General features: G+C 41.0%; 1 protein-coding gene across 3 annotated transcripts in view; it reads right to left on the reverse strand.

Annotated features, from left to right (window-relative positions):
* MICU1 (mitochondrial calcium uptake 1) overlaps positions 1–26761 on the reverse strand; it is a 110949-nt gene that overhangs the window by 45625 nt on the left and 38563 nt on the right. For 2 of the 3 annotated variants that reach the window (XM_054072178.1, XM_054072179.1), the window contains exons 5-7: positions 20576–20619; positions 7460–7525; positions 6135–6249 (exon numbers count right to left, since the gene is read on the reverse strand). In XM_054072178.1, coding sequence (XP_053928153.1) covers positions 6135–6249; positions 7460–7525; positions 20576–20619 — 225 coding nt within the window. The remainder of the gene's footprint in view (positions 1–6134; positions 6250–7459; positions 7526–20575; positions 20620–26761) is intronic. The other variant, XM_054072180.1, reaches the window with a different exon arrangement.

Genomic DNA, 26761 nt, shown 5'->3' on the forward strand with positions numbered 1-26761 from the left:
TCCCTTCAGTTACATGAATCAGCATGATCATTATTCTGTCTGATTCTGCATAGCGGTATTTTCGCTGAGAAATTTTTCTGTACGCATTTGAATTGGAACATTTCCATTTGAAGCAAAGAATGGGGGGTCACAGATGATCTCATCCTTACAAGACCACAGGCAGCAGCCCAGCACCGGTGTTTGGTTCATTCTAAGTTACTGCACCAGTAATAGGGAAGACCCAGATGACGGACTTCCACATTACACATCTCCAAATGCTGTGAATTTTTTTGAGAACAGAGTTACAGGGAAGCAACTATCCATAGAACATTGATGGCTGAGCCCTAGCTGCAACAAAGATAAGGGGAAAAAACAACATTAAAATATCCCTATGCTGCAGATACTTTCTTTCAAATTATTCCACTATTTCAGAAAATGAATCCGAATCTCACCAACTTTTCTTTTTTTTTTAATGTCAATCAACCAAATAATGTAAATAATAGGCAGCTAAAATAACCTAGTCCGCAGCACGAAGACTGAGCCACAATATGATGAGTTCTAAAGGTAAAATATCTTTAAATAGCTAAGGGCTATGTCTTACCACAAGGAAAAAACAGAATTGCCTCTGAAATAATACAAATGCATCATTTTAAACCTAAGTATACAAATCCCACTAAAGTGCAGACTGAAGTTTAACACCAGGAAAATCAAGATTTCTTTTGATTTTTGAATTCCAACTAAAATACAAGATCTAATGCTGCTTTCACAAGTGGAAATCAGGTCTTTCATACCTGGTAGAAGTACACCCTACTTCTATTACTGACACATGTTTGGGGAAGATATCATTTCCCAACAGCACAAGCGGGACTACCACCTCTGGCTCTGTGCAGCTCCAGACACAGGAAGTAGCCAATAAAAACGCCTTCTCAACTAATAGTAAGAGAAGCCCTAATCAACCCAGATCAAGAGAAATGAAGTTTTTCTTAGCTCCTCTCTCCAAATCAGCCTGAACTCAGGCACGTGGATTCAATCCTTACTTGAGCACCAATCCCCAAGGTTACCCCAAGGATTGGTGAGCATATACAAGCTGCATATGCTCACACTGCCACCAGAGACAGTGAGAGGTGCCTAACAGAACGCCAAAGGCAGGTTAATCAGTACACCTGACAAGTTAAATCTCAAATAAACTGTCATCTTATACAGAAATGCATGGATTGGGCACCTTATGCAGAAATGCATAAGGACCAGCAAAAGGATCTGGCACATGAACGGGTGCTCCCATCCATCCTGTGGAAGGTTGTACCTCCAGATACAGAAATTCACACCAAGCATGCATTATGCTTTTGTTGGAGTGATGTCTCAGATAATGCCATCCTTAATCTTTCCTCTATTTAAACAATTTTTACAAAAATATTGCTGTTTCATTTTTCTGTTCTGCTTGTCAGCTTACAAACCTAAGAGATTGTGTAATTTCAACAACAAATTAGGAATCTGGGTTTTAACATCAAGGACAAATGTATATCTCTGTTTCAGGGGTTTGAGAGAACATGGCAGCACCTCGGCCGGCATACAAGACTTACCTTTCAACAACTACTCATCAATGACCTCATGACTCTTACAGCACTGCTGGAAATCAAGATTCCCTCCCTAATGCCCCTTTGAAATAGGGAAACAAGTTTCCTTTTGGAAACAAGCTGCAGAAGAGGCAGCTCCAGATGAAGGCCCTTGGAAGCCATGCTCTCCAGGGAACCCCTGGAGAAAGAGGACACACAAACACCTGCAGGTTCTGGGACACTGCTATGAGCAACAAAATTACTCTATTTCCTAAATCTATAGAAATAATCGTTAAGTTTCTGGAACCTCTCAATCAGTCTAAGAAGTGCTGCATGAAGAGTGGTCCCTTCCCTGCTGCAAATCTACAGTCCTTTGTGTTGATGGAGATCCATCAGCCCATCACACTACGCAAATTCAAGGGATGAAGAGTGAAACAGAGAAAGACCGAGTGAAGACTGCACGCGGAGATGTTGGTAGAGCATAGCATGCTCTAATGTTGATTTTCAAACTGGATAGGTCAAGGCCTGCTTGGAAAGATCCCAAACTGCCAATTGTGAGAAATCCATCCCACTTCTTTCTTTTGGCATGGCGGAAGTGTGACACTGAGCCAGAGAGTCTTTGGTCTGACATGAAGCAACCAGGTTTACGTTCAGAAGATGGGACATCCCTTAGTAGGGAATCCCTGTGGCGCTCAGATACATCTTGGAGACACCACACAGGCAGTGACTGGGCTGGCAAAAAGCTATTGAAGACATCCCTTCATCATATACTGTGGATGACAGGGACTCACATATATGCCCGTAGGTAAATAGAGGGTCTTGAAATCATAAAGATAAAGATGAAATTAACATGAACGGAACCACAAACAAAAATATTCCTACAAAATGAAAGCAACCTTATATCTCCTTTTCATGTAGAAATGAGCTCTATGGCACTTAGTGCTGCTTTGCAGAATTAAAACACCATCAGTAATACATCAGATCTCATTTGTGGCAGGGAAGGAGGATGAAGACATTCATGTCAGCCGGCACTACAGATTCAAATCACCACAGGACAAACAGATCCCAGAGATCCCATCATCTGTGCGCAGCTGTGCAAGAGAGCACGCCATGCCGCCTCCTTCACGGGGACCCGTACAGCGCTCAATATCCAGGCAGAAAATAGTTTCCAGAGCTAGTTGGTTTGGGATTTCTTTCCTAAACAAAGGAAAGCAAAAAAAATTTTTTTAGAAAGATTAATCTACCCTAGGCAAGTGGTCTCTTGCAGGCCAGTGCCCGTAAGGGATGGCAGCACGCCACGTTCTAGAAAGAACCCACAGGAGATGGAAGAACGAGCCCTGGCAAAAGTAATCACTTCAGCTTGAGCCAATGCTATTTAACCCCCCTTCCAGGAGCAGTAAATCCAGACACAGTGACAGTCCAATTATGGAAACAACACCAACTTATTCTTTTAATGCTCAGCTCCCTTCAGTACCTGTTAATCAAGGAGGCATTAGCGTGCCTCAACAATGGGCGACATTTGCTCTGAAACTGCAGTCACTGATGATGGAAAAGCTCTTTCTCCCCTTCCTCCATCTGCTCTGCAAGTCCAAAAGCAGAACCCTCTTTGGTTAGGGTAGCCCTGTCTTGGCTTTCCTACAACATTTGAGGGACCCAGAGAAAACCTATCAGCATTTTGGTTATGTTGTGTTTTGCTCATCTTCCTACCTTTGCTCCAAAACACAGGAGCCACTGAAGCACAGAAGCGACAGAAATTGCGGTGAATCCCCAAGGTCACTCAGTTCCAATGGCCTTTAATAGAAGGCTGACTTTCTGAAGCACTTAAATGCTATTTTATTAGTTGTTTTAAAAATACATTTTCACAGAAACATGGCAACTGAGGAGCATAGAGAATGCTAGAGCAAGAAACCACTTATAAATAAAATATGGTGACAGACTTAATTTTTGGTGCAATATGCAAACAGCTCCCTGCAAGCAACATACAGATAAAGCCTCCAGCCCTCTCTCCTCCTCTCCCTCCCTGGCAGGTGCCATGTGGTCTGCTTTTCAAAGAATACAACTGAATTGAGCTTCAGTTGAAGCTGCAGATTAAATGAAAAGCTTTGGGAAGCACTCTAAAAGCCTGGAGATGCTTTTGGTAGAGTCAAGGAGTTGTATCAGTAGACTTGCCTGGGTGTGACCTTCCTGATGAGCACTAACAAAAAGCCCTTGGGGTTTCTTGTTTTCGGGGTTGTCGTTGATCAGGTTAGTGTTCAGTAAGGCAGCCTAGACCACGACCCCATCACTTCTGAGCACAGCAGAGGAGCGCCTCTCCTCCTGTCTCCCACTCCCAGACCCAACCTCGCACTCCTCCTTCTGATTATCCAGCTTTAGTGCTCAATACTCCACTCTCCTTTCTCAATCATCAGCGGTTTTTTGCTACTTGATGTAACTTACAGCTTGCTCTAGTCCAGATTCCTTCTTAATGTTTGGGTTACTTAAACAACAGTGAGAAAACCAATATTGAACTGGCAGGTTTAAGATGCACTTTCCTTGTTCTATTTCAATAATTTCCCAGGGGAAAAAAAAAAGATCAGAAAATCCTGGATTCCTGCAATGCAATGTTTGCTAGTAGGAGAGTGCGGCATTACGGTGAATTTTCCATTTAGCCACAGGTTAAGGTTTGTTTGAGAGTTTCACTTTTATAATGGTAACTGCTTCAAAAATGAAACCAAAACTCCTCTGGGGAATGACTGTTTGACAGTAGCTCCAGAACTTTCCTCCATTTTCAAGTCATTCAGCAAACTCCTATGATGCCTAAGAGTTCTAGAAAACTTTTTTCTTCTCTCTTTTTTTCATTTTTCTTATTTGAACTTTGTTCACCCTTCACATAGTTCCTCAAAGCACACACCACCCAATTCTGCCTCCTCTTGTTGGAGTCTGATTCCCTGGTAATTGCAAACACATTTAAAAGCCCAAGAACAAGAGGAGAAAAACCTGTCTTTCCTGCAAAGCCTTCTAAGGCAAGGCTGGCTGCTACTCCAACACAAGGTGGTCCCTTTTCTTTTATTTCTTCACAACAAAGAGATTTAACCAAAGCAAGAACAATTTCTCTTAGTGCTGCTTGTGAAAGCACATGAAATTAACTTTGTGCCCTGTGTACTTAATTAGGGGGTTGTTCACCACCAGCACAGCCATAAAGCCAAGGGTGCAAACATTTTCTAAACGACATTCATTAATGTGATACCATAGGTTTGACAGTTTGGAGACACAGATGAAAAGCCCCGGCTACACAAGTGAAAAAAAACAGAGATAATTTTGGAACAGGCTAGACTAGCGTAAGAAAGGAACAGCAAAAGTCTTCAGAGTCAGTTCTGAGACTCAGTCACACAAAAAAAGGAGATTAAAATAATAAAACAAATTCTCTGGCTTGAACTAGCTTTATCAGTGTTTGTTTTCACGACATGAAGGTCACATACACATTTTCCCCTCCACGTCTATATGACAAACAAGACCCTGAACATTGCTTTTCCCTGTAAGAGATCCTCGGTAAAAGAAAAGCTGCCTCATTTATCTGTCCATCTTACAGCATGCAAGAACATGAGGAAAGAAATAAGGCACCTGTTGCTTTTTACAAAACATCAGTGAATTACCCAGCTGACTCCCTGAAGAGCAGAGAACAGGACTACAGCACACTAGGAAGTGTTCACCTTTTTAGTTCCTGTAATAAGGTCATCGCGAAACAAGTTTACGTAGGCGAGTTTTCTCTTTTTTTAAAAAAAAAGTCTGAAAATACAATGTCTCAAGTTCATTTGGACAGTGGCGTATTGCCCCTGACCCCACATATGAAAACCAACTGGAATTTCCTTTGACTTTCCTGTTTGTGATGCAGCACCTTCCAAGCAGATACAGAAGCTCTGCAAAGAAGGCTTTGAGCTTGCTTTCCCTGTGAAAGTCTAGAAATGCCGTTTGACATTACCAAAGACTTGAGTTTCACTGTTTCTGGCCGACAAAGCAAACTTTTCAGTGCCAGCACTTCAAGGGCAGAAGGCTGCTGGAACAGATTAGCAGCTCACAGAAATATCACAAATGCAAGTCAAGTGCAGCAGGGTGAAAAGACAGAAGGTATCTTACGATCCTCGTTGAAATGTAAACAGCTTAACTTTTCTCTCCTCCTTGGATCACATCACGCACAAGCCTGAGTGAAAATACAGCTGGAGAAGAGAGTCTGAACAGTCACATAATCAGTGATGAGCTGGAAAGCAATATTCACCCAAACACAAGAACATCCTATGAATACAGCTCAAGAACACATCTCCATGTATAGTTTTGAACAGCAGGTCAAATGACTCATTAAAAAAAAAAAAAAGTCACATTTCAAAATAAGAAATAAATCTTCAGAAGTCATCAATCTGCTTATCTTTACAAACCACTCGAAGCTAAGTCTAAACCAGATGAAGAAATAGCAATTATTCACTCAGCTTGAGTTTCAAGCAAGCAAGAATTCCTTTTAGGGAAATATATGTAGACAACAATAGCATACACATTGCTTGTAAACCTTCAAAAATTAAAAAAAAAGCCAAAACAGTAATTGCAGAGAAAAAAAAAACCTTGTGTACTTACTGGAAAGGACCGTTGTGAGAAAGATGTAGTCAGAAAAAGAAATGAGTCCACATTCTCCAAGTGCATAAAATATGCTGTCCTCATCGGCAAACTTCTCTCGCTCCTGGGATAATTTCTGTTTATTCATCCCAAATACCCCAAAAAGAGAAAATAAATTAATCAGTTAAATAGAGAAACACAAGGCTTTATTTGTATCCTGACCACCAACAAGCTATTCCATGTACACACACCCCTACTGTCTCCATTGCTATTCAGCGGACCTTTTCCAGCCTTCAAATCTATCAGAAATGCTCTGCAAAGATCAGTGCTTCCCCATCTCAGATCGGGGATAAAGAATTGCACAATATTCATTAGTTGGTTAAGCCTCACTGAAATACAGATAAATAAAACTGCGTCTATTTTGATTAAAATTGTCTGAATATTTGAGATTAGTGTTATATAAATCAGATTTTTTAATACAGGATTCAAATTGGAAATTAGTTTATTTCACTTACAGCACTTTAGCTATTCTCCACCGTAGCAGAAAGAATTATTTCACGTGCATATAAACTATGATCAACATTATCAAAAACGTGTAGTTATCAGAAGCACACGATTGAGGGGTGTGTTTAGCAAGTTCACTAGCTGAACCGGGACTGATACCATTCTTAATCTCTCTCTCTTACTCTAATTTTTTTTAAACATCTTGTTTTAACAGAAAATACCAAACTCGTTCTATCAGCTAATCTCCCTAACTAAGCCAAAAATCCAAGTCCCTTTGATCCGCTGAAGCTTCAAAGACTGAAAAGGATCCATAAAACATTTAAGGAAATCCACAGTGATGACCCATTTTAAGAGCACAGCAGGAAGATGCACACGCACGCACACAGCAAAATGGAATTACTATAAAGGAGAGTAGGCATGGATGAGGTTACTTCACAGAAATCAGGTCATGCAAGCACAGAAGCATGGTGAGAGCAAGACTGAATTTAGGAATGGTTTTAGGAGAAACCACCAACAAGCACCACCACACAAGGGTCCAGCTACACAACTGTCCCCCACTGTTACCTCTGTCTAGCGGAGATCCCATCATATACAAGATAAAGGAAAGAAAACTGGTTAACTGACAATAAAATAAGCAGGCAAAACATTACATCAAGTTGAACCGTTAGGCTTGCAAAGAGCAAGAAGGTTTCGAAGCAACTAGGTTGTTGCTTGACTGGGCACTGCTAAGAAGTCCAAGTAGACACCCCAGCAAGAGTTAGTACATAGCCTCTTTGGGCCAGACCCACTGTCTGCAGCTGATGTCTCTCATCAACCTTCAGTTTCCTGTTGAGAGAACTCACCATTGTATGTGACTGCAGAGTGGGGATGAGCTCAGCTAATAATTTAGATGAAAATTTAACCCGTATCTGGCTTGGAAACCACAAGAAAAGAGACAAAAATAATCATATAGATACGAAAAAGTAGTTTTCAGGGAAAAAACGTTCAGCTCATTTGATCAAATAAAACTCTTCCCAGTAGCTCTGCCTTTATCCTCTGGAGAGCATCAGGAATTTAATAAGAGGTGAGTCACTAAGAACAGACAACATGCTAATGGCATTCATTTCATGCTAGATATCTGCTCTTTATGCTTACAGGATACTGTGTTGGAGTACCATGTACTGAAAAAAACTGGTTTTGCTTCCCTTCCCATTGATACGGATTCAAAGCAAAATTACATTGTTAAGGACAAACAAGCAGTGTCTGTTTTCCTTTAAACTGAAGAGAGGATTTGTGGAGAAAGAAGTTTTCTGTGACTGCTGCCAGCGGTGTTGCCAGCAGCATCTCACCTGCTCCTTTGATTTATTGCCTCTACCCTGACTGCCTGTCTTTAGCAGCATTTATTATAAACTAGCTATTAGCATCCTACTTCACCTGCTTGAAGGATTCCATGAAAAAGTTCTAGAGGTTGGCTTATTAATTTTTATGGGTTTCTTTTCTGCACATAAAATTCACAGTCAGAATCAAACAGCTCAAAATATTCCTCATAAGCTGAAAATCATATCCATAGACTAACAATAAAAAAAAAAAAGATATTGTTGATTGCTCTCTGAAATACAAAGGCATAGTCAGGTGGGAGGGAGAAGCATTTACTCATTTGCATCTTACTTGGAGCAAACAAAGTAAAATCTTTTATTTACTTATTTTAAACAAGCATCTACTAGTCAGAAACCTGTCACTATGGTGCCCAGCCTGCCTACAGCTAATGGGAGAGGGAATTTCTCCCACCGATCTCAGTAGGGGAGAAATAACAACTGATCCAATCAATAAGATATTCAAGCTCTCAGCACTAGGAATATAGAAGTTGAAACATATTCACAATTTTGCCATTTATTTTTTCCTGGCTCACTGAGAAGCTGCATGTTTGATTGCTTTCTACAAAGTGTGTGGGAAGCTCTCCTCACTATGGGAAAAGCTGAAATCATCCTTTCTGAGGGTTGTTCCCCACCAGTAAACTTTATGGAATAATATTCTACAGAATAATACAACCTCTAGGAAAAAAAAATATGAAATTAAAAGTATCAATCAGTCTTACAAAGCATAATGTGGACTGTTGCAATCCCTCAAAGTTCAAGGTGGAGAAACCCTAACACGCAAATCCACTGTCTATGGACCTTGAGCTTCTTAGTCACATCCTACTTTCCTTCCTGCATACTCTACCCTTCCTTCTAGCCAGAAAGGTAATGCATGGGATCAGAAAATGTAGGGGAAAAAACCATTTTCAAGCCTCTGTCCTCTTTTAGAGACATTTCATCTTCACAAACTATTTATCCACACCATTTCAGGATGACTTGACATTTCACACCCTTTTGTATCTGAACACAAGTTGACTCTCACAAAGCGGTCAGTTGAAATAATTGAAGAATTTTTTTCTATGTCAAATCCATTCCCAAAACCAGAGTAATTGGTTAAGATCACTCAGCATGCCCGGAAAACATTCAAAACTAAGCATTCACGAGTGAGCAAGCCATGGGAAACAGTTTACAATTATGGTGTATCTTCCAATCAAGCAGTAGGTTCATATTAAACAAGCACACAAACAAGCAAACATCCAAACTAACATGTAAAAAGGAAAAGAAATCCAAATGTACCATTGCTTCCAGCACAAGCATGGCTGTGGAAGTTCAGTGAAAAGCTGCCAGCCCAGTCTCAGTGGAATAGAACTTTTTACAGGCATACAGGCAGATTATCTTACAATACCAAACATCAACGACATATAAAAGAGATAACGTAATATATTGTAACCCAAGACTGATTTACTGCTTGAGCCTCTCTCAAGCCAAGTACATGGTACAGCTTCCAGGTACAAAGGATTTTTTGAGGAAAAAAAATCCACCGATTCCTTCAATTCCTCGACAACTATTACCTTTATTTTGGATTTTAAAAGTTTGGGTTTTTTTTTCCCCAGGACTGAGTAAAGAGTGAAACATGTTAATACCTAATTCTGCAAATTAGAAAACAAAGATATAGTTTCACAAATTAAGGGATACCTTCTCTGCAAAGGCAGAGATGGGTACCAGGTGCAGTGCTTGTGTTTGCTCTGCGTTCTTCATGTCTAGAAAAGCCATATCAGCTAAATCCTTGCAGCTCCACTTCATTTCACATTTCAGAAACTACTAAATGAGCGGCATTTAATTTGCCACTTTGGGAAGAATACATTCTTGGTAAATCACTTAGAGCTGACAGGTTGTGTTTCAATCTGGTGGAGAAAACACACTTTGGGCACATTTATTCACATAACTCATTTATGTTTCAACATCACCTTTGCACTTCTATGCACCAAACCTTCAGAAATTTATCAGCCTTTATCAGTCCAAAACGACAACAAAATAAATATCGTCATGCAAGCGAGATAATGAGTATTTCTCCAGAACCAGAAAGAAACTTTGTGAATTAGTAAGGAATTTTCCATGAAGCATAACCATCTTCTAGTGACAAATGTCATCATATTCAGTTTGTTCCTCATTAAAAGCAATACTGTAAGGTTACCAATACCATGTAAGCAAATACAAAACCATGAGTGTTTCAAACAGTGAAGTCACCTTGCTGCAAAGCAATTCTCTTCCAGTCCCAACTGACCACCTTCAGTTACGCAAACCATTGAACAGACATCTATTAATGTATTCTTTTATAGTTAGCTGTGGACATACAGGAATAGAAGTTAAAACGCTCTATGTTCAGTGTTAAAAATAAATATTTTCTTTCCATAGTAGGAGTTTCCAAAACAATCTGTGTTACAAGTTTGCCAATTATAGAAAATGTTTTTCCTAGTTTCTGAGCTTTCTGGCTTTGTAAAGTAAAGATGACCCTCCATATTATTGCAATTTTGAGATACAGGTCTCTTTACAAATGAAATCTCTCCAAGAAGAGAAAAAAGCCTCCATATTAGTACTTGTGCACATAACTTGAAGAAGTACGTACAGACGTGCTATTAGTCCGGCTCACGCATGACTTGATACCTTGGGCCTAAACCCGCAGGCAGCGCTCCTATAAATAAAAAAACTATTAGGAATCCTTCTAAGGATGGGAAAAAAAAAATCAATATTTTTCATAAAATTTATTGGATAATCCATTTAACTAATGTATTTTAAGCACTCTTTAGCACCTATCATGCATACTGTTTTAGAAAACATACATGTTTGACTGTTTTACAAGTTCAAAAATATTAGTGAGCGTCTGCCATCTTATTAGAGCTACAGAACATTTCGATGTGCAGAGACGTGGCTCCTCTTTGTCTGGTCCGGCAGAGCCAGCACAACAGCATCGTGCTGGCAGGGACTACTGCAACTCCTTCCCAAGCAGGATTGTTTAAAATCTGAGGAAATAAATACCAAGACTCTCACTAACCAATGCGTTTGCAGCAGATCCTCTGTGTTAGTCTATTACACAAGACAGATAACGGAAAACCCTTAAGAAATGCCAGGGAAAACTGTGGGGAATGCAGCCTGCTATGGGAACTAAAAAGGCTAATGCATTGAATTCTATCTGCATCAAAAGCTGAACTGGAGGCTCTCAAATAAAGGAGAGATTTAATTATGGCTCTTTTATTTTTTTTAAGATATAAACTTTAAAGAACCAAAGCCACGTATTTAGAGATTTAATGACACATCATGTTGGCACCTCACTACCTGCATTAAGAAAACCGAATTAAAGAAATAAAAAGGCTTTCAGGAACAGAATTAAAACCAAAGCCTTTCAGCCCAGATGTTCAAAAGTCCTTCAGGGAAAAAAAAAAAGGGGGGGGGGTGTCTCTCTCTCTGCACTGTGAACAAGGACATTAAAAAAAAGGAGTTGGGGGAGAATTGAGGGAATTTAGGGATTTTAAAGCTAGCTGTACGAAGTGGATGCAAAATAAGTTGTTCCAGATGCACAAGCTGGCATTTTTGCTACCACTTTTTATGTATCACTAAAGAAGAAAGTGTTTAAGGTTGTGATGGAGACAGCACAAGGACTTTCTGAAATTCATAAATCTCTTTTTGCAGTGGTAAAGTTCACAGTGTCATGACTAGAGGCTCTAGATGGTTTCCTATGAAGCCTATGTACTAACACAGGCAAACGCAATCAGATTCTGCATGGCAAATCGTGGTGAGTGAGTGTTAGCTTAGGAAAATACTTAAAATTTATTGTTGGCAGATAAATACTGCAGCTTATAATCTTTCAAGACTACATTTTAATAGAGTTTTCTAAACCCTTTGTTTTGAGGATTATTTTTTCCTGTATGAACACATGGGCGAAAAATACAGAGCTGGACGTGGATGAAGTTCTGCATACTCTCTCCTCTGAATTAGAATTTGGGCATGTATAGAGAATCAAAAATTAGGCAGAAATTATTACAACAGGTGGCCTCCTGAGACTGGAAAGAGAAACCTGCATTCCCCTCTTCCAGCAAGGCTGTAAATATTCATCACCTTTATAACACGTGGCACCTGAAACGCAAGGCCAGCATTCTATACAACCAAGGAAAAAAAATGACACAGACTTTCCCGGCCCTTCGCAGGCAGCAGACCCACTCATGCAAGGGAGAAACCCCTGCTGGAAAAGCAAATTGGAAATGCCTCAGAAAAGGGACAGTCTACACTTCCGCTCCGCTCTGCTGCACTGCCTCAGTCCTCTCCGTAGCAATGAAATCATGATCCGTAGGACCACAGCAGCATTCACCGTGGAAATTCGAGGGGGGAGGATTAAAGGTAGGTCCTTGAGATCTCAAATCATGCTTCTAAAATGAGCTGACTTTTGATACCTTTGAATTTAAATGGCTGTTAAGGCCTCTGGATGGGCAATTGGGATACTGCTTTCCCACATCTCGTCTGCATTATCAAGATGAGCTCATTATGTTGATAATGCACACTGCTCATTTTCTCAGATGAAAATTCCAGTGTGAAAGTACACAAGGAAAATAATAATTCTGTGTAGAAAGCAAGCATTAAACACTGGCTCAGATGACGAGGTTGGGGCCACACACTCAGTACTAACCTCCCATCAAATGAGAAGGGAGTTTGGGGAAAGACCACATATAATCATGTACTTAGAGATTGCCATCATGATTGCAAACGGTTTAAGGAACCAAATACAACTAAAAATCTTGCTGTTCCCTTACACACTCTCACTCCTCTTTTCCTCTTCACGTGCTTCTCCCATCCAGACCTCCGCTCCTTCTGTGGTCAGGAGGTCAAGCATCTCAGAGCATTCCCTCCCGTCCTGCTTCATTCACCCTCCTTCCTTCTATCCTTCTTCCCCACTAACTCCACGAAAACTAAAGACACTCTTCAGAGCTTAGTTTTGCATCCCTTCAGTATTACACATTAATCTAATGCCAGCAAAGCTATCAAAGAAATTAAACCCAAAAATGATCCCAGAAACCATTTTCTGACTAAAAGACTACACATACCCACTAAGGACACCTTGTCACCACATTGCTTATTTTTTGCTAACTTCCTCTGTGGGTTTCATACAGGGCAAGCAGAAAGTGTTTAGAGTACACCACCCTCTTTACTTACTAATCCTGAATGAATTTTGTTCTGCTTTCTAGCTTCTTTCCCTACAAAACATCTTATAAACTATCACATCTAAATACTTCTCTTCCTAAAATATTCTTTAATACAGTTCACCCTATATAGTTCTGTACCTTGAAAAACTCCACAAAGTTTTCAGAAATAACCTTTCCCAAACTCACACGCATTCAAACACACGATGTTTCCCCACAGCATTTGGCCAGGTAAACACTTGTCCTTTCTCACCGTATAAAACTAACTCCACGGCCTCGAGCAGAAAATGCCATTTTCCAAGAGAGTCAGCGTACTGCGGTCTCATCCAACAGCAAAATAAAGACAGAAATAAGTCAGAAACCTCAAAAGACAACTTGAAAATACGAGGACAGGGAGATACGCGCTTGAGTTTTGCTCAAAGACATTCACATTAATAAAGCCACTTATTAATGCTTACCCTGAGGACTGTACCCTTCACAAGCCAAATTCAAGTATTTGGAAATAAATCCTTTAGGCTGAGGATTCAAGGAGATAATTCAGGATGATTTGTTAAAGGAGCGGGGAGAAGGAGTGAGTGTACACTGTCCCTTTTACATGAAAAGTGCATATTATGAGGTCGGAAGCCCAAACTATTTAAAGCACATGCTGTCTGCTTTGTACCTGCCAGAAATCCTGGTGGAAGGGGAGAGGGTTAGAAAAGGGAAGAAAATGCTTGGTTACACCAAAAAACCCAAACCATTATCAGAATAAAGACACAAGTATCAGAGATGGATCAGTAGCCGGAAGAAACAACTGTCAGGTACCTAGAAATGAGAATAAAAGATGACATGCAGCAACCAGAGCATTTTAATAGTATCTGCCGGATGAGCCCTGTGAAAACAAGCAACAGAATTAGCAGTGCAAAAAGGTAACAGCAAGCAGAGCTCTGTTAGAACGGAAGTATGCCATGAACGTTTGGTAGAAGAGGTAGGGAAGGATGAAGCATGTTCTGTACATGGACGTAAAGCAACGCACGTGCCCTCCAGGATGTTTGTGCACCATGCGTTTACCCATGTTAGAAGCAACTAAGTGTTTTCTTTGATTAAATTTGTTTTTATTAAAAATAAGCCAAGAGAAGAAATTGTGGTTCAGTGTCTGTCCAGTGAACCACGCGGAGGAAAAAGGGGCAGGGAACACAAAAGTAACTCAGAACTGCTAACCAGCACAAATGACAGGATCAAGCCTGGCTGGGAGGAGAAATCTAGAGAGCAAAGAAACCCACAGACGCGGTCACAGGTGTCAGCAAAGAAAGTTATAAAGAGAAAAATTGTGTTGGCTCAGCTATGCTTATCTGCAATCAACTGCATCTCTGCCTGCTTCCACAAAAGTTCTCAGGCAAAAATAATCTCCTGCCAGTTCATTAGGACCCTTCTGGGGACAGGAGAGGAACTTCTGTTTAGATGAGTGTAAGTTTATTATCTATGTAAGAAGATGACTCCTAGTTATGACATAAAACCCCCTGTGCTAAGATGAGAAGCTGATGGAATTTACAGCAGGAAATCTGAAATTATACAGAAATGTTCTACACAGAATATAGACCAGGATAACCGAACGCTCCAAGAGAAGCTGATGGAATTTAAAGCAGGAAATCTGAAATTATACAGAAATGTTCTACACAGAATATAGACCAGGATAACCGAACGCTCCAAGATATCTCCAAGTAAGCCACAGTCTAGACTCAACACATCAAACTGCAGTCCCTGGGGATTCATTCATTGCACACACTCTTACATCAGACATTGGCAGGACCTCCTGCAGGTAGGCTTGAGGACAACTGGCCATCGCATCTAAGCTAGAGTAAGTACTGAGTATCCATTCCAGTTAATGGGCTCAGTAAATCAATCATATATCCACTTTACACTGCTGTTTACTGAATTGTGATGGCATGCTTTTGTTAAAGTGTCACTTGGAGTTGCATCCTTTTGAAATGAGGTTTCAAAGGCACTTACAGATCACAGGAGCTCAGATCTAATATTTGGCTTCTAAATGACAGCAAGACTTTGAGCTTGTCTCGCTTGCTGCAAACTTGGGACTATAGCAGCTTATGTCACCCTGGTGGAAGTCTCATACCAAGCCTCAGCTGACGCATAGAACAGAAGATCCCAGAAATTCAGGCTAATAAATAAAGGCCCCCTTTTCCCCTGCTTTCAAACCTAGCTGCAAGATCCTTCAGTTCCCTAGAAAAGGATAGTTCATCTACCTCCAAGTCTTTTTAACGGGGATCATTCCTGAGCACATTTTTTCAGGCTCCTGTGCTCCCAAGATGATCTCTAAATCACATGGCAGGAAATCTTCCTCCCGAGCTGACTCCCGGCAGCTCTTCTTTGAAGGCCATGCACCTCCAGTTACACGGCCTTGGCATGTTAAGTGTACTGTAAGCTAATCACTGTACTGGTCCATGATATGAGCTGTCACTATACACCGAAAGTGAGTTTATATGTTTTCCTGGCCCTTGTCCAATTCTTCCCTTCCTACACTTCAAGCTTAATGGAGGACATCAAAGGAACCAATACAAAAGGGTATGCACTTTTGAACAAATTGCCAGAATAAAACAGAAAACAAACTTGTAACATAAAATAGCGGCTTAAATACAAATCATCTTTCCTTTTGAGAAGTGATGAGGACTGAAATTAACGTCTGCAGACGCTCCTGGCTACAAACATCCCTACTACCTCTGGCAGGGATTCACTTCTTGCTAAGCAGAGATGAACAATGCCCTGCAGGAAAACAACACAGAACAATTTGAAGTATTTTCCCTTTTCCTTCATTTTGCTATTGCTCTGCATTACTCTACAGCATCCCAAAACATCTAGTGTGTAAATATAAATGCTAGCAGGAAATACTTAATTCATGAATTTAATTAGAGGGCATGAAAGCCTCTATAATTACTGACTGCAGCAATGGTAGCAGAAGGGTAAGCTGTTGCTGGTAGCTTGAAGGCTTTTGTTCTTATTTAGAAGTAACAAGAAACTTTCCCCACAGGAGAACAGAAAGAATAAGTCAAGTGTGTTCTGTATTGAAACTAACAAGCCAGACAGAGTGGTTTCTTTTTCCCTAAATAGGTTAGAGGTCTCTTAAAAGCACTACACTTACATTCAGCGTGAGCCCCACCTTCACGAAGGTGAATCTAGGCAGTGCAGAGATGTGTGCAGGGCACTCACCTCATCCTTTCTCTGCCTCTGCTCCCACCTTTCCAATGGGCTGCACTGCTGAAGGCTCAAGCTGCGGGAGAGCCTGGGAGCTCCCAGGCATGGGCTCACCAGAACGGGGACTGCACCGAAGGACCCAGGCAACAGGGTGCGACTTTGCTCTGAACAGGTTGGATATGCAGCTCACGCTTTAGAGAAACACCACTAACAGCGCTGCTTCTTTTTTCTTTGAGACATTAGGCTTGCCAATCAGTAATGTATAAGCCAAAAAAAACCATCAAGTAAACAGAGAGGACATGAAAAAAGGAAATTTTAAACAAAATCTATACTACAGCTTAAGCAACATTAATGAAGCTTTTGCCATATGACTTGTGCTAAGAAATGTACTTCTAAATGAGAGCTTATTCCTCACTACCATTTTGCTAAGTCAGATGCAATCAAGGAGTACAAACAGCACAAGGCCTCAGTTCAAAAGTCTGATGAGGGAAGAACATCTCCACATCACTCTCAAAAGAGATTTCTTAAGCCCCAATGAATGTTGAGCAGCAAGGGAATAGCACATATTAAATCAAACAAGACTTCACCTCTTGGAAGCACAGGCACGCTATTCAGAATGATAAGGCAAGAGAAAGGACAATACAAGATATTTCTCCTGCAAATGGGTTAAAGAAGTGTTTTCCCATGGCCAAAATGCAAGAAGAGGAAAGAGATGCAGTGGAAATGGATCAGACTGATTCTGGGGCTGGATACCTTCATGCCACAGCACCCTGAGCCACACATCAGACTGTGCCTATCCTCACATCAGCTTCTATGTTCAGGCTTAATATGAACACTCTGAAATGTTTGCAAAACAACTAATATTTTTCTTTTCCCCCACTCTGAATGAACAGTAATCAATGTCTCCCTTCCTCTAATTTCCAAAGCTTGCTTCCCTGGGAGAGAAACCAATACACTTGGACAAAAATGGAGCCAAGGACATAGCTACCTCCCTACATGTTCAGCCCAGGAGGAGGTCAAAGACAAGTGTAAGTTCATGTTAGCTAACAGATTCGACCAAGGGGTTTTGCTGGACGAATGTCTCCAGGGTTCTTGGTCTCCTAATGAGTGAAGAAAAAGGATTTGGGCTCAAATTACAGCGGCATCATTCCCACTCATAAGGCAGTAGCCATTTATCGCCCTCTCCATCAACTCTTCTTCACTAAGAAAAAGAAGAGACAGGAAGAGAAAAAAAACTCAGGTATTCTATTCTCACCGTAGCATTCAGTCACATGCACAGCAAAATCCTTCAGAGACCCAACACAATTACAACACAGAGGCACATCACTACACAAAATCCTTTGGCAAAAGCAGTCCTGATCATGGCACGACAGTCAATTAATTGTTTTTATGGTAGTTTCATATAAACAAAATTGATTCTGTGAAAAGAGCAGCTCATATATCTACTTACTAATGCTGTAGCATTTCAATCTTAAACATACCTGCTCAGAATTTACACTGATACTTTAAGCGCTGTCCTGTACTACGTAATTAAAATGCACAGATGGTTCTAGTATTTTAATTGAATCTCCTTCTAAATTATTACTTGCATGTAACCCTGGCTATACATCTCTGCTCAGAACTGAAATTAATTCAGCCAGGACCTAGCCTGGAGATTGTCAGTACTTTTCAGTATCACAGCACGTTTATGTCTGACTGCTCACAAACTCCTTTCACCTTAAAAACAGGGGATATCTCCAGTGAACAGGCCTATTACTTCTTGAGCGCACACTTGTACTACAAGTCCTACTACTTTGGACATTTGTAAGGATGCTTTGGGGAACGATGGACCTCTCACTCTTCTGCTTGAACTCATCAGCTCTACCAGCACACAAAGGGAACGCACCACAAGAGCAAACAGACAAGGAGGAATAGCTGCAGAATGGTTTAGTCCTTTGGTGCCACTATGCAAGTGAAACTTGAATGAGTGCGCTGCACCTACAGCACCTCAGGTGCACTGCAGCACCTCAGATGGTGCTTGACTGCCTAAAGACAGAGTTGGTTTTTTTAAGCTGCAACCCAAAGCAAGCAATAAAATCAGGAAAAGATTCTACCAGACAGATCAACCGTGAGCCTCTTTCATTACCAAGGGAGAGACAACACCAACTTACACTACACTCAAATTATCCTTTCACCTGCATATCACTACAGCCCTAATAGCCACAACTGGATTTAGCCAGCCCCAAGGTGTCTTTAAGCAGACAGCCAAGCAAACAAGAACCTCTATTTCTTAATTTTCAACAGAGCAAACGGCTGCTAAAGTGTTATTAGACTGGGGAAAAAATAGGCATCCCAGGAGAAGATAACAAAAAAGAGAAGTACATTGCAGTGCTCTAAATCTGCTGCCTCACTCTCAGACTGTCCAAACCACAGCATACAGAAAGCCAAGTGCAGCACCAACATCTGTAAGTTATATAAAAAGCAATTTCACCCCTGTTACAGGTCAGAGTGAAAAATGGTTAGTGCAGCAGGCAAAGACAAAAGGCTATCTGTTCTCCATCCTCAGACTGGCAGAGATGTTCACCATGCTGAGTGGTGAGATATTAGCAGCTCAGACGGTGATGCATGGTTAAGTAGCTCAAACACCGACCGTGGGTTTTCAACACGCAGTAACTGTCTCTCTCACAGCTGAACACATCGCAACTCAACCTCTCAGTGTTGAGGGACAGAGGAACAGAAAGTTGAGCTGCCTTTGGATCTTCTGTCTGATGTGATAGGAATTGACTGCAGAGTGCTTAGGAACAGAGGAACAATTAGCAAAACTAGTGTGGGATTCAGCACTTCTTCCCCACAAACAAATCTTGTTTATGTAAAGCCTAAAGGATGAGCGTGAAAGCTTGACAAGATAAAAGTGATGAAAGTGAGCGGATGCAAAGTAAGACTGTCATAAACCAGAGGGAGAAACATTTCATATTTTGCTAAAAATATATGTACTTTCTTTTTGTTGTTGATTTGGGTTTTTTTCTTGAATCATGAAAACAAGATATTGGGTCTGTAGCAGGGGAAGAGGAAAACAAGTGTTCACAACATGCTTCGTAGTGTTGTGTGTCAAAACCAACTGCCAAAAGACTACCTTCCAATTGTTTGATTTCAAGCAGAATCTTGCTCTGCTGCCTGGGTAACCAGAGTGATTGTACACAGCTGATGACAGGGACCTCAGGTATCTGATCACCTTCTTTCTTTACCTTTCCCTACTTACCACAAAACAAGACACGGATCTGCACATGTTCAGCCCACACTGTGGTTATATAAAGCTTTAAAGGCTTTTTTTCCCCATGGTAAAAGGCTTTCTGGCAATGCCCGACACTACATGTCAGGTACCTCAGTCAGCAGTGAAGGGATCAGATGCTGACTTCCCCTTGGAAAAACAAAAGCTTTATTTTCAGATGGTGCAGATGAAATGAAAATACTGCTAAAAGCTGGAGTGTCATTATGTCCACATGGTGCTACGATAGAAAATTAGCTAACCTGCAGTTATCTGCATCAAGAAGTCAACAAGAGCTGCTAGTCCTAGCACCAGAGCTGCTTTTACTGTACTCCTCCATAGCAGTGGGAATTACAGAGTGGTTAATTGGGTCTCCGATTTGTATAATAACAGGTAGGATGCTGTGTGGCTCCACTTACAGAGACAAAACTAGATCAGAGCTTCCTCCACATTTTACCAACACGTATCGTCATGGCACAAACATCTAGAACCGTCATGTACTGCTGTAGGGAGGACCTGGCGTTCAAAAGGGGAGCGAAGGAAGGGTATTTGATGAGGGTGGAAGCACATGTTAAGGGTGCAAATAAAAGTCTCCTCCTTCCTTTAGGAATCTGGAGATGAGCCTGGAAGGGAAAGGTCAAGTGAGTTTCCCCTGAAACGGTGAGAGCTGAGGGGCTCTCATACAGTAATGGAAAAGCAGCAAGGAAATGTGATTACAACCTATTACTTCCAGTATACAAGAAGATATAAGAACAGTACATAAAAAGAGGCAGTATTGTGTCTGCAAACATTAGAACAAGAACGCTTTAAAAAAACCCAGAATCCACAAACTTTTTCTCATTGATTGCCCTTAGATAAAAAGCACTGCAATGCTACTAAACAATAAAAACTCAGAAGAGAACACTGCAAATACTTCATTTATCTTACACCCATATTCAAGTAATAACTAAAGGACTCTAGGTTAAAAAAGCCATTGAATAATACTTAAAAGTCTAATGTGCTCACCTTCCCATCATAGCGTTTCACTATAAATTGATCCAGACCCAGATCTGAAAGAGGAAAAAAAAGAGACAGTTAAAAAATGGTCTTGGAGTATAAAAGCAAGCATTTCATGGGTTTTCTGTCTGAGTGGGGATTAGAAAGTAAAATGCACTGTCTGATTAACATCAGTAGGAAGTATAAAGACAGAGAAGGGAAATTTTTCTGGCTTTGTGCATTTTGCACATCATATTTTCACCAGGAAAGACAACTAACGCATGGTATTCGAAAGGAAAACTTCCTTCTATCAGGGACAACAGGACAACAGTGCCCAGCATCTCTCAAGAGCCTGAAATACCCACCTCACTGTGGAAGATTTCTGCACTATTACCAGGCAAACATTTCACCCATGATGCCCCATGTAAATGCATGTTCATAAAATTCTTATTAATTTTAATAACACCTTTTGAATGGCTCACAAATGGCAAACCAAAGAATTGCTCCCGTAATTGAGATATCCTCAAGTAAATCCCAGACTTGCCCATATTTGAGTATAAAATTGTTTGTAAATAGGTTGGTAAAGGAGATAAGTTGTAGCTGCAATCAGAAGGTGGTGAGCGCTATAGCTAGAGGGGCATTTTTGAGAAAGGCAGAGAGACGGGTTATTTATACTGGTAAATTTAATTTCTCATCCCAACACAAAACATTTTCTCTATCTTTAAGAGTGGAAAAAAAATCCCAGCATTTGCAGAGTTAGGGCACAGAACGCTGTCTAATCTGCAGTGCCTGGCAGGCTATACAGACACTGATGAACGCACATATAAGCAAGATAACAGAAATATTCAGGAAGATTAATTATCTGAGCTTTGCAATCCAATGTTGGGAAGACTCACTCTGAAGGGAGATTGAGCAGAACTCAAACAGAGCTCTTCCAGTAACTCAGGAGAGCATGGGCCAGTTTTCCGTTCTCTGAAGAATAAAACCCTTCAGAAAAGCTACGTCCTGTGCATTTTCTGCCACAGTTTATGATAACTATCATATCCTCATTTCAATTTAAATTAGAAAAAAGGCCGATAAAAACAAAATAAAACCTCTCCCACGCCTGCTACATCACTTGCTTGTGAAGGAGGATAATAAAACTCTTCCCGTCTACTGGAAAGGTTCATAATGGTTACAGCACAGAAAATGGAGTTATTAGTTCCTTCAGGGTGACCTCCTCAACCTTTCTGAATGAAAGCAGCTAACACTTCCCCGTCATCAATTTCCACGGTCAAGGCAATTTGTCAGAGAGCTTTCTGGATTCGTGAATATTCAAGCCAGAAAACACCTTCTCAGTCTTTCGTGTGTCTTACAATACAATGAAAAGTGCATATTCATACTCATTTTCAGACTTTAATCATCTTCTGAAGAATTTTGTCCTCAACGTTGCAGGTCTAAATGTAGTACAGTAAGAACTGTCACATTTAGAGGTAGGATTCATTTAATAAATGTTCTTATTTTACCAGAGATGTGTTACCTGTTCAGAGCTTGCCCCTAACCATCCATCTGGATGCTGACCGCTGAGCTGAGCTTAGCTTTATGTCCATGTATCATAAAAGTCATTTCTCAAGCACATCTCCTGTTCCCATGCCAGGAAATAGCACTGCAGGACACTCTCTGACAGTCCCCCATTACTCATGTACTCATTTTCCAAAGCTAAAAAACCAACATGGTTTAACAATACCAAGTGAAAACATGTTTTAATGGTCCCCCTCCCCTCCTGCAACTGGACACTACTATTGGGAAAGCAAACAGCTTTCAACGTAGACACAAAATGAATGGATGCTGTGTAGATGAAGAGCAAGGAAAGATGAACTGGTTTCTTTTACATATATACATAGAATAAATACAGTATCTATCTCTAAATAGAGATAATATTTATATAATATATAATAACATATACACTAACCTGCATACATACAGAAAAATTACTAAAACCAGTCAAATTACACCTAAAAAGGCAGAATACCAACACCTGTACTAAAAGAAGAGGCCAGCATTATATTACAAACTTTGTGCTCTCCACAGAAGAAACATGAGGCTGGCAAAAGGGGAGGCGATGGGGTTATTATTGGAAGGTACGAAAAAGCACAAGACTTAACAGCAATAAATTACAATAACGATGGAGTCAGCGAAAGAAAAACACAGTAGTGAAATCAGGAGTTGTGAATACAGGGTAGCTTCCTCCAGACTGGGGTTTGGTCCAGCCTCATTCACCTAAGCACAGAGACATAGGTTTGCACGTGTTTCCTTGATTGCTATGGCATGTTACAAAGAAACAGGGAAAAACAAAGCGTCTGAGTAACCTGAAACTATTCAAGCGAGGGACAGACATTGACTTACATATGGCTTTTTGCAATTGCATCTAAACCCTCCCAGCAGGTGTAGAAGTTGCCAGGTCTGTCCTCAAGCTTAAGAGCTCTGAGCATTTAATTATTTCCTGAAAAAACTGCTGCCAGCACTGTAGTCATGACAGAAATGTAATTATTACCCATACCATGTCAGCCTCCTTCTACACAATCGCATCAGACAAGATGCAAACACATAACCCTGGTTTATGAAGGTCTTGGAGATCAGGGACAGAATGCAGCACAAAATTTTGTCACCTCTCTGCTGCACTCTTAATGTCCCTCAATAAAGTTCCCCTACAAGAGCTCCCGAGAGAAAAAGCCAATCCAAAAGCTGAAAAAGGGCATTTATACATTGAAGGCATACAGTTTTCCTTTTTCCAATACAGTTTCTTTTCTTTTTATGTACTTAGCTACATGTCTTTCTACAAGTCTTTAATCTTAGAAACCGACAAAACGAAACCAAGAAAAAAGAAGGACTGTTGCCTGGTGCCTGTGTTGTCCTTTCTTTTTTTTACACAACATAAAAACCTCAAAAGCCTTTTCCTCCAAGACGTTACAATAGGAATTCAGCGTCTGCGTAGGCTGGAGAGCTAATGGAAACACTCTATGAATGAGGACAATCATATCTGAACAAGGAAAGGAACGAATGTTAGTTATTACATCTCTGTTATTCAAAAGGCAGTGCGCTAAGTTAAAGTCACCACAGGACGGTCGTAAGCGATACACTCATAAAACAAATATCCTCTGGCTGGGCTGTTGCTGATGACCTGCAGGAACACAAGCTAATAGGCATGTTAAAAGTAAAAAAGGGCTTTTTCCACCTTTCACTGTAAAGCACAGGCTATAATACTGTTCTCCAGGAATAGATTAAAGGATTTCCTTCAATAGAGGCAGCAATGAAATCTAGAAATCTTTGCTTCAGGAAGCCTCCCTGGGACAGAAAAGCAGCACACCACACACCATAGGTACCCCAGAGTGCACAGCGACCACCCAGAGCAGCTGCGCCTCCGTGCTTGCTCCTGCTCGAACAAACCCAGAACTTTCACCACGACCTGCCCAGAACATGCCTTTCATTGACATGAAACACTGCACAACACCTTGCCTTTTGCTACGCAGCTGGATCAAAGCCCCTTTTGCTCACCCAGCCAAGGGTGTTGCACTGCTCACCTTCAGCAGCGAGGACCTACAACAACGTCCAAATCTGCTGCCCATAGCCAGCTTACTTTTTATCTTTAAGTATCACTATGTATTACTCCGCCAAATTCTGATACCAAAGGAAGTACCACATTGGGGACCAAAAGAAACAGCAGCACTGCTGAGGAGTAGCTAAGCAAGTGGCATCGCTGTAAGTGTTATTTCACTCACCAATACCAAGAATAAAGGCCCCCACTCTTATTCATGTGAGGGTGTCTTCACAGCACTCCAAAATAAAAATATTTCAAGATAAATCAAGATTATTTACACTCAGTGCCTGCTACAACACAGAAAAAAAGAGTGTTCAACAGGACAACTGTATTCTCTGCATTTACTACTTTATTTTTGGGGTGGGGAAGATGTTTTAATTGAGAAGGAATTATTTATGTAAAGGAAAAAACCACAGCATAACCTGCTGTTACCCTTCTTCGGCTCTAATTAAATCTCAAGTCAAATGCTTATTGTATTTCTATTGATTAACAAAAACATACATGCCAGAGATCCCTCAAAGCTAGCTAATTACCAGCTTGATAAATATCTAAACAATTACTAAGCTCTTGATATTATCCTGCATAGAGGGGAAAAAAAAAAAAGGAAACCAGGGGCAACAGATGATAGATTGCAGTTATGAAAAATATTTAACAAATGGGCTTCCAGAAGAACAATTATATTATGCCAAGAACATAGTTGAGATCTATTAGAAACCATCATGATTTCCTTTGGGATGCCAGTTTTCCACTGATGGAAAAGCCTTTTCAACTCCTTCCAGTCTTCATACAGTTGTCAGATTTTTCACATTATTTGGGTAACATCTGCTTTTCCTTTCCTGTTGCTCGATATATAACATGGACTCTTTCTTGCAAGTAGATGAGCAAAAGGGCTAATTACCAAGACTGAAGAAGAACCATGCATGCAATATGCTACATTATGGGAGGAGAAAATGCTGGACCATGTTTTCTTTCCCCTCCAGAGCTGTAACTCAGCTTCTGATTTTTGTATACTACTTCTCCCTGAATTCAAAATGTAATCTGAGAGCAAACAGTGAGCTGCCTGAGTTTTCTCAGGGGGCAATACATCCAGGTTTGTGTTAATGTCCAGAATTGTTTTGTTCAAGGAACTACGTTGCCCTCGTCTACCTCCCTGCCCCCAGTGGGCCAGTCAGTCTCTCTACAACATGTGTTATGAATGCAAATCATCCATACCAACCCATCTTCTGTACTGGAAGCACTAATCATTTGTTTCTTCCGATGACTCTTCCGTAAGGAGAATCTTGTCAATGCTGATCGATATTTGAAGGGCAGGAGTCAGGAGGATGGGGCCAGACTCTGTTCAATGGTGCCCGGTGACAGGACAAGGGGCAAGAGGCACAAACTGGAGCATGGGAAGTTCCCCTGAACATGGGGAAAAACTTTTCCTGCAAGGGTGATGGAGCACTGGAACAGGCTGCCCAGAGAGGCTGTGGATTCTCCTTCGCTGGAGATATTCTAACCTACCAGGACACATTCATGCGCAACCTGCTCAAGGTGACCCTGCTTCAGCATGGGGTTGGACTGGATGAGCTCCAAAGGGCCCTTCCAACTCCAACAGTTCTGGGATTATGGAATTATGTGACTACCACATGTAAGGGTATGTGTAAATGCAACTCTTGCTGCTGCTCCTCCTTGGCTAGGTTCCTGGGTTCTCCTATCAGGCATGACAGACTGGATGATCCTTGTTTAGGAATGACATTTTTACAGAAAAAAAACCTGACATCTTTTGACTTTCCTGGTTCTGGAAGATAGGCACCAAGTTACCTCCCTGTCTTACTGACAACCACTCACTGAAGACATCTCCAGCAGATATAATCCAGGAAGAAAACAGAAATAAGTCCCCATCAAAAACCAGAAGGCAAGTCCAGCATCTCTTGTTTCCTTCTGAGTCTTTAAATATCCCAGTCAAACACTTTGCACAAGTTTAGGAACCTGTAAGAGCCTAGGGAGTCCTCCTCCTCCCCACCAGACCAGGTGAGCACTTGTAGCAGCTCATGATTGCTCGTTCTACAGAAGACCAACTCAAAATAACAAATAATCACTCAAGCACTACAGCAATCCAGAACCCAGCTGGTGTTCAGCTGCTGATGTAGTCCAGATATAAGACCCCCCAGCATTTAAAAACTGAGAATCAAGCTATACAGTCTGATTGAGTCACCAGGTACCAGCACCATCCTCCACAGTTCCTCTCCTCTGACACTGTCCTGCGCACAGAGGCTGCAGGGGCACAATTGCTGTTTTTGTCTGAGCTTTGAAAGAACTTTGATGGTTTGGATCTTGAAAGGCATCATTCATGCAGCAGAAGTTTGGGTTAAGCAGAGAGGTTAGCACTAGAATTGAAGAACAAGACTAGTTTGGACATAACCTGTCTGTGTTACAGCATGCTGTGACTAGATATGAAGTCTTTTTTCACTTCTTTTAATCCTTACTAGAGGCCCCAAACACCCTGACACTAGCTTAGCTTGCCACAACTCCTTTGACCCAAAGTACTCGCTTCCCCCAGAACAATCAATGCAGGATGGAAACAGAAAAACTTGGGGAAACAGAAGGAACTCAGAGGCTAGGAAAGAGAGGAAGACTTGGCAGGCCACCACCACGTG

Source organism: Cuculus canorus, chromosome 7 (assembly GCF_017976375.1).
Source record: "Cuculus canorus isolate bCucCan1 chromosome 7, bCucCan1.pri, whole genome shotgun sequence".
Classification (NCBI taxonomy): Eukaryota; Metazoa; Chordata; class Aves; order Cuculiformes; family Cuculidae; genus Cuculus; species Cuculus canorus.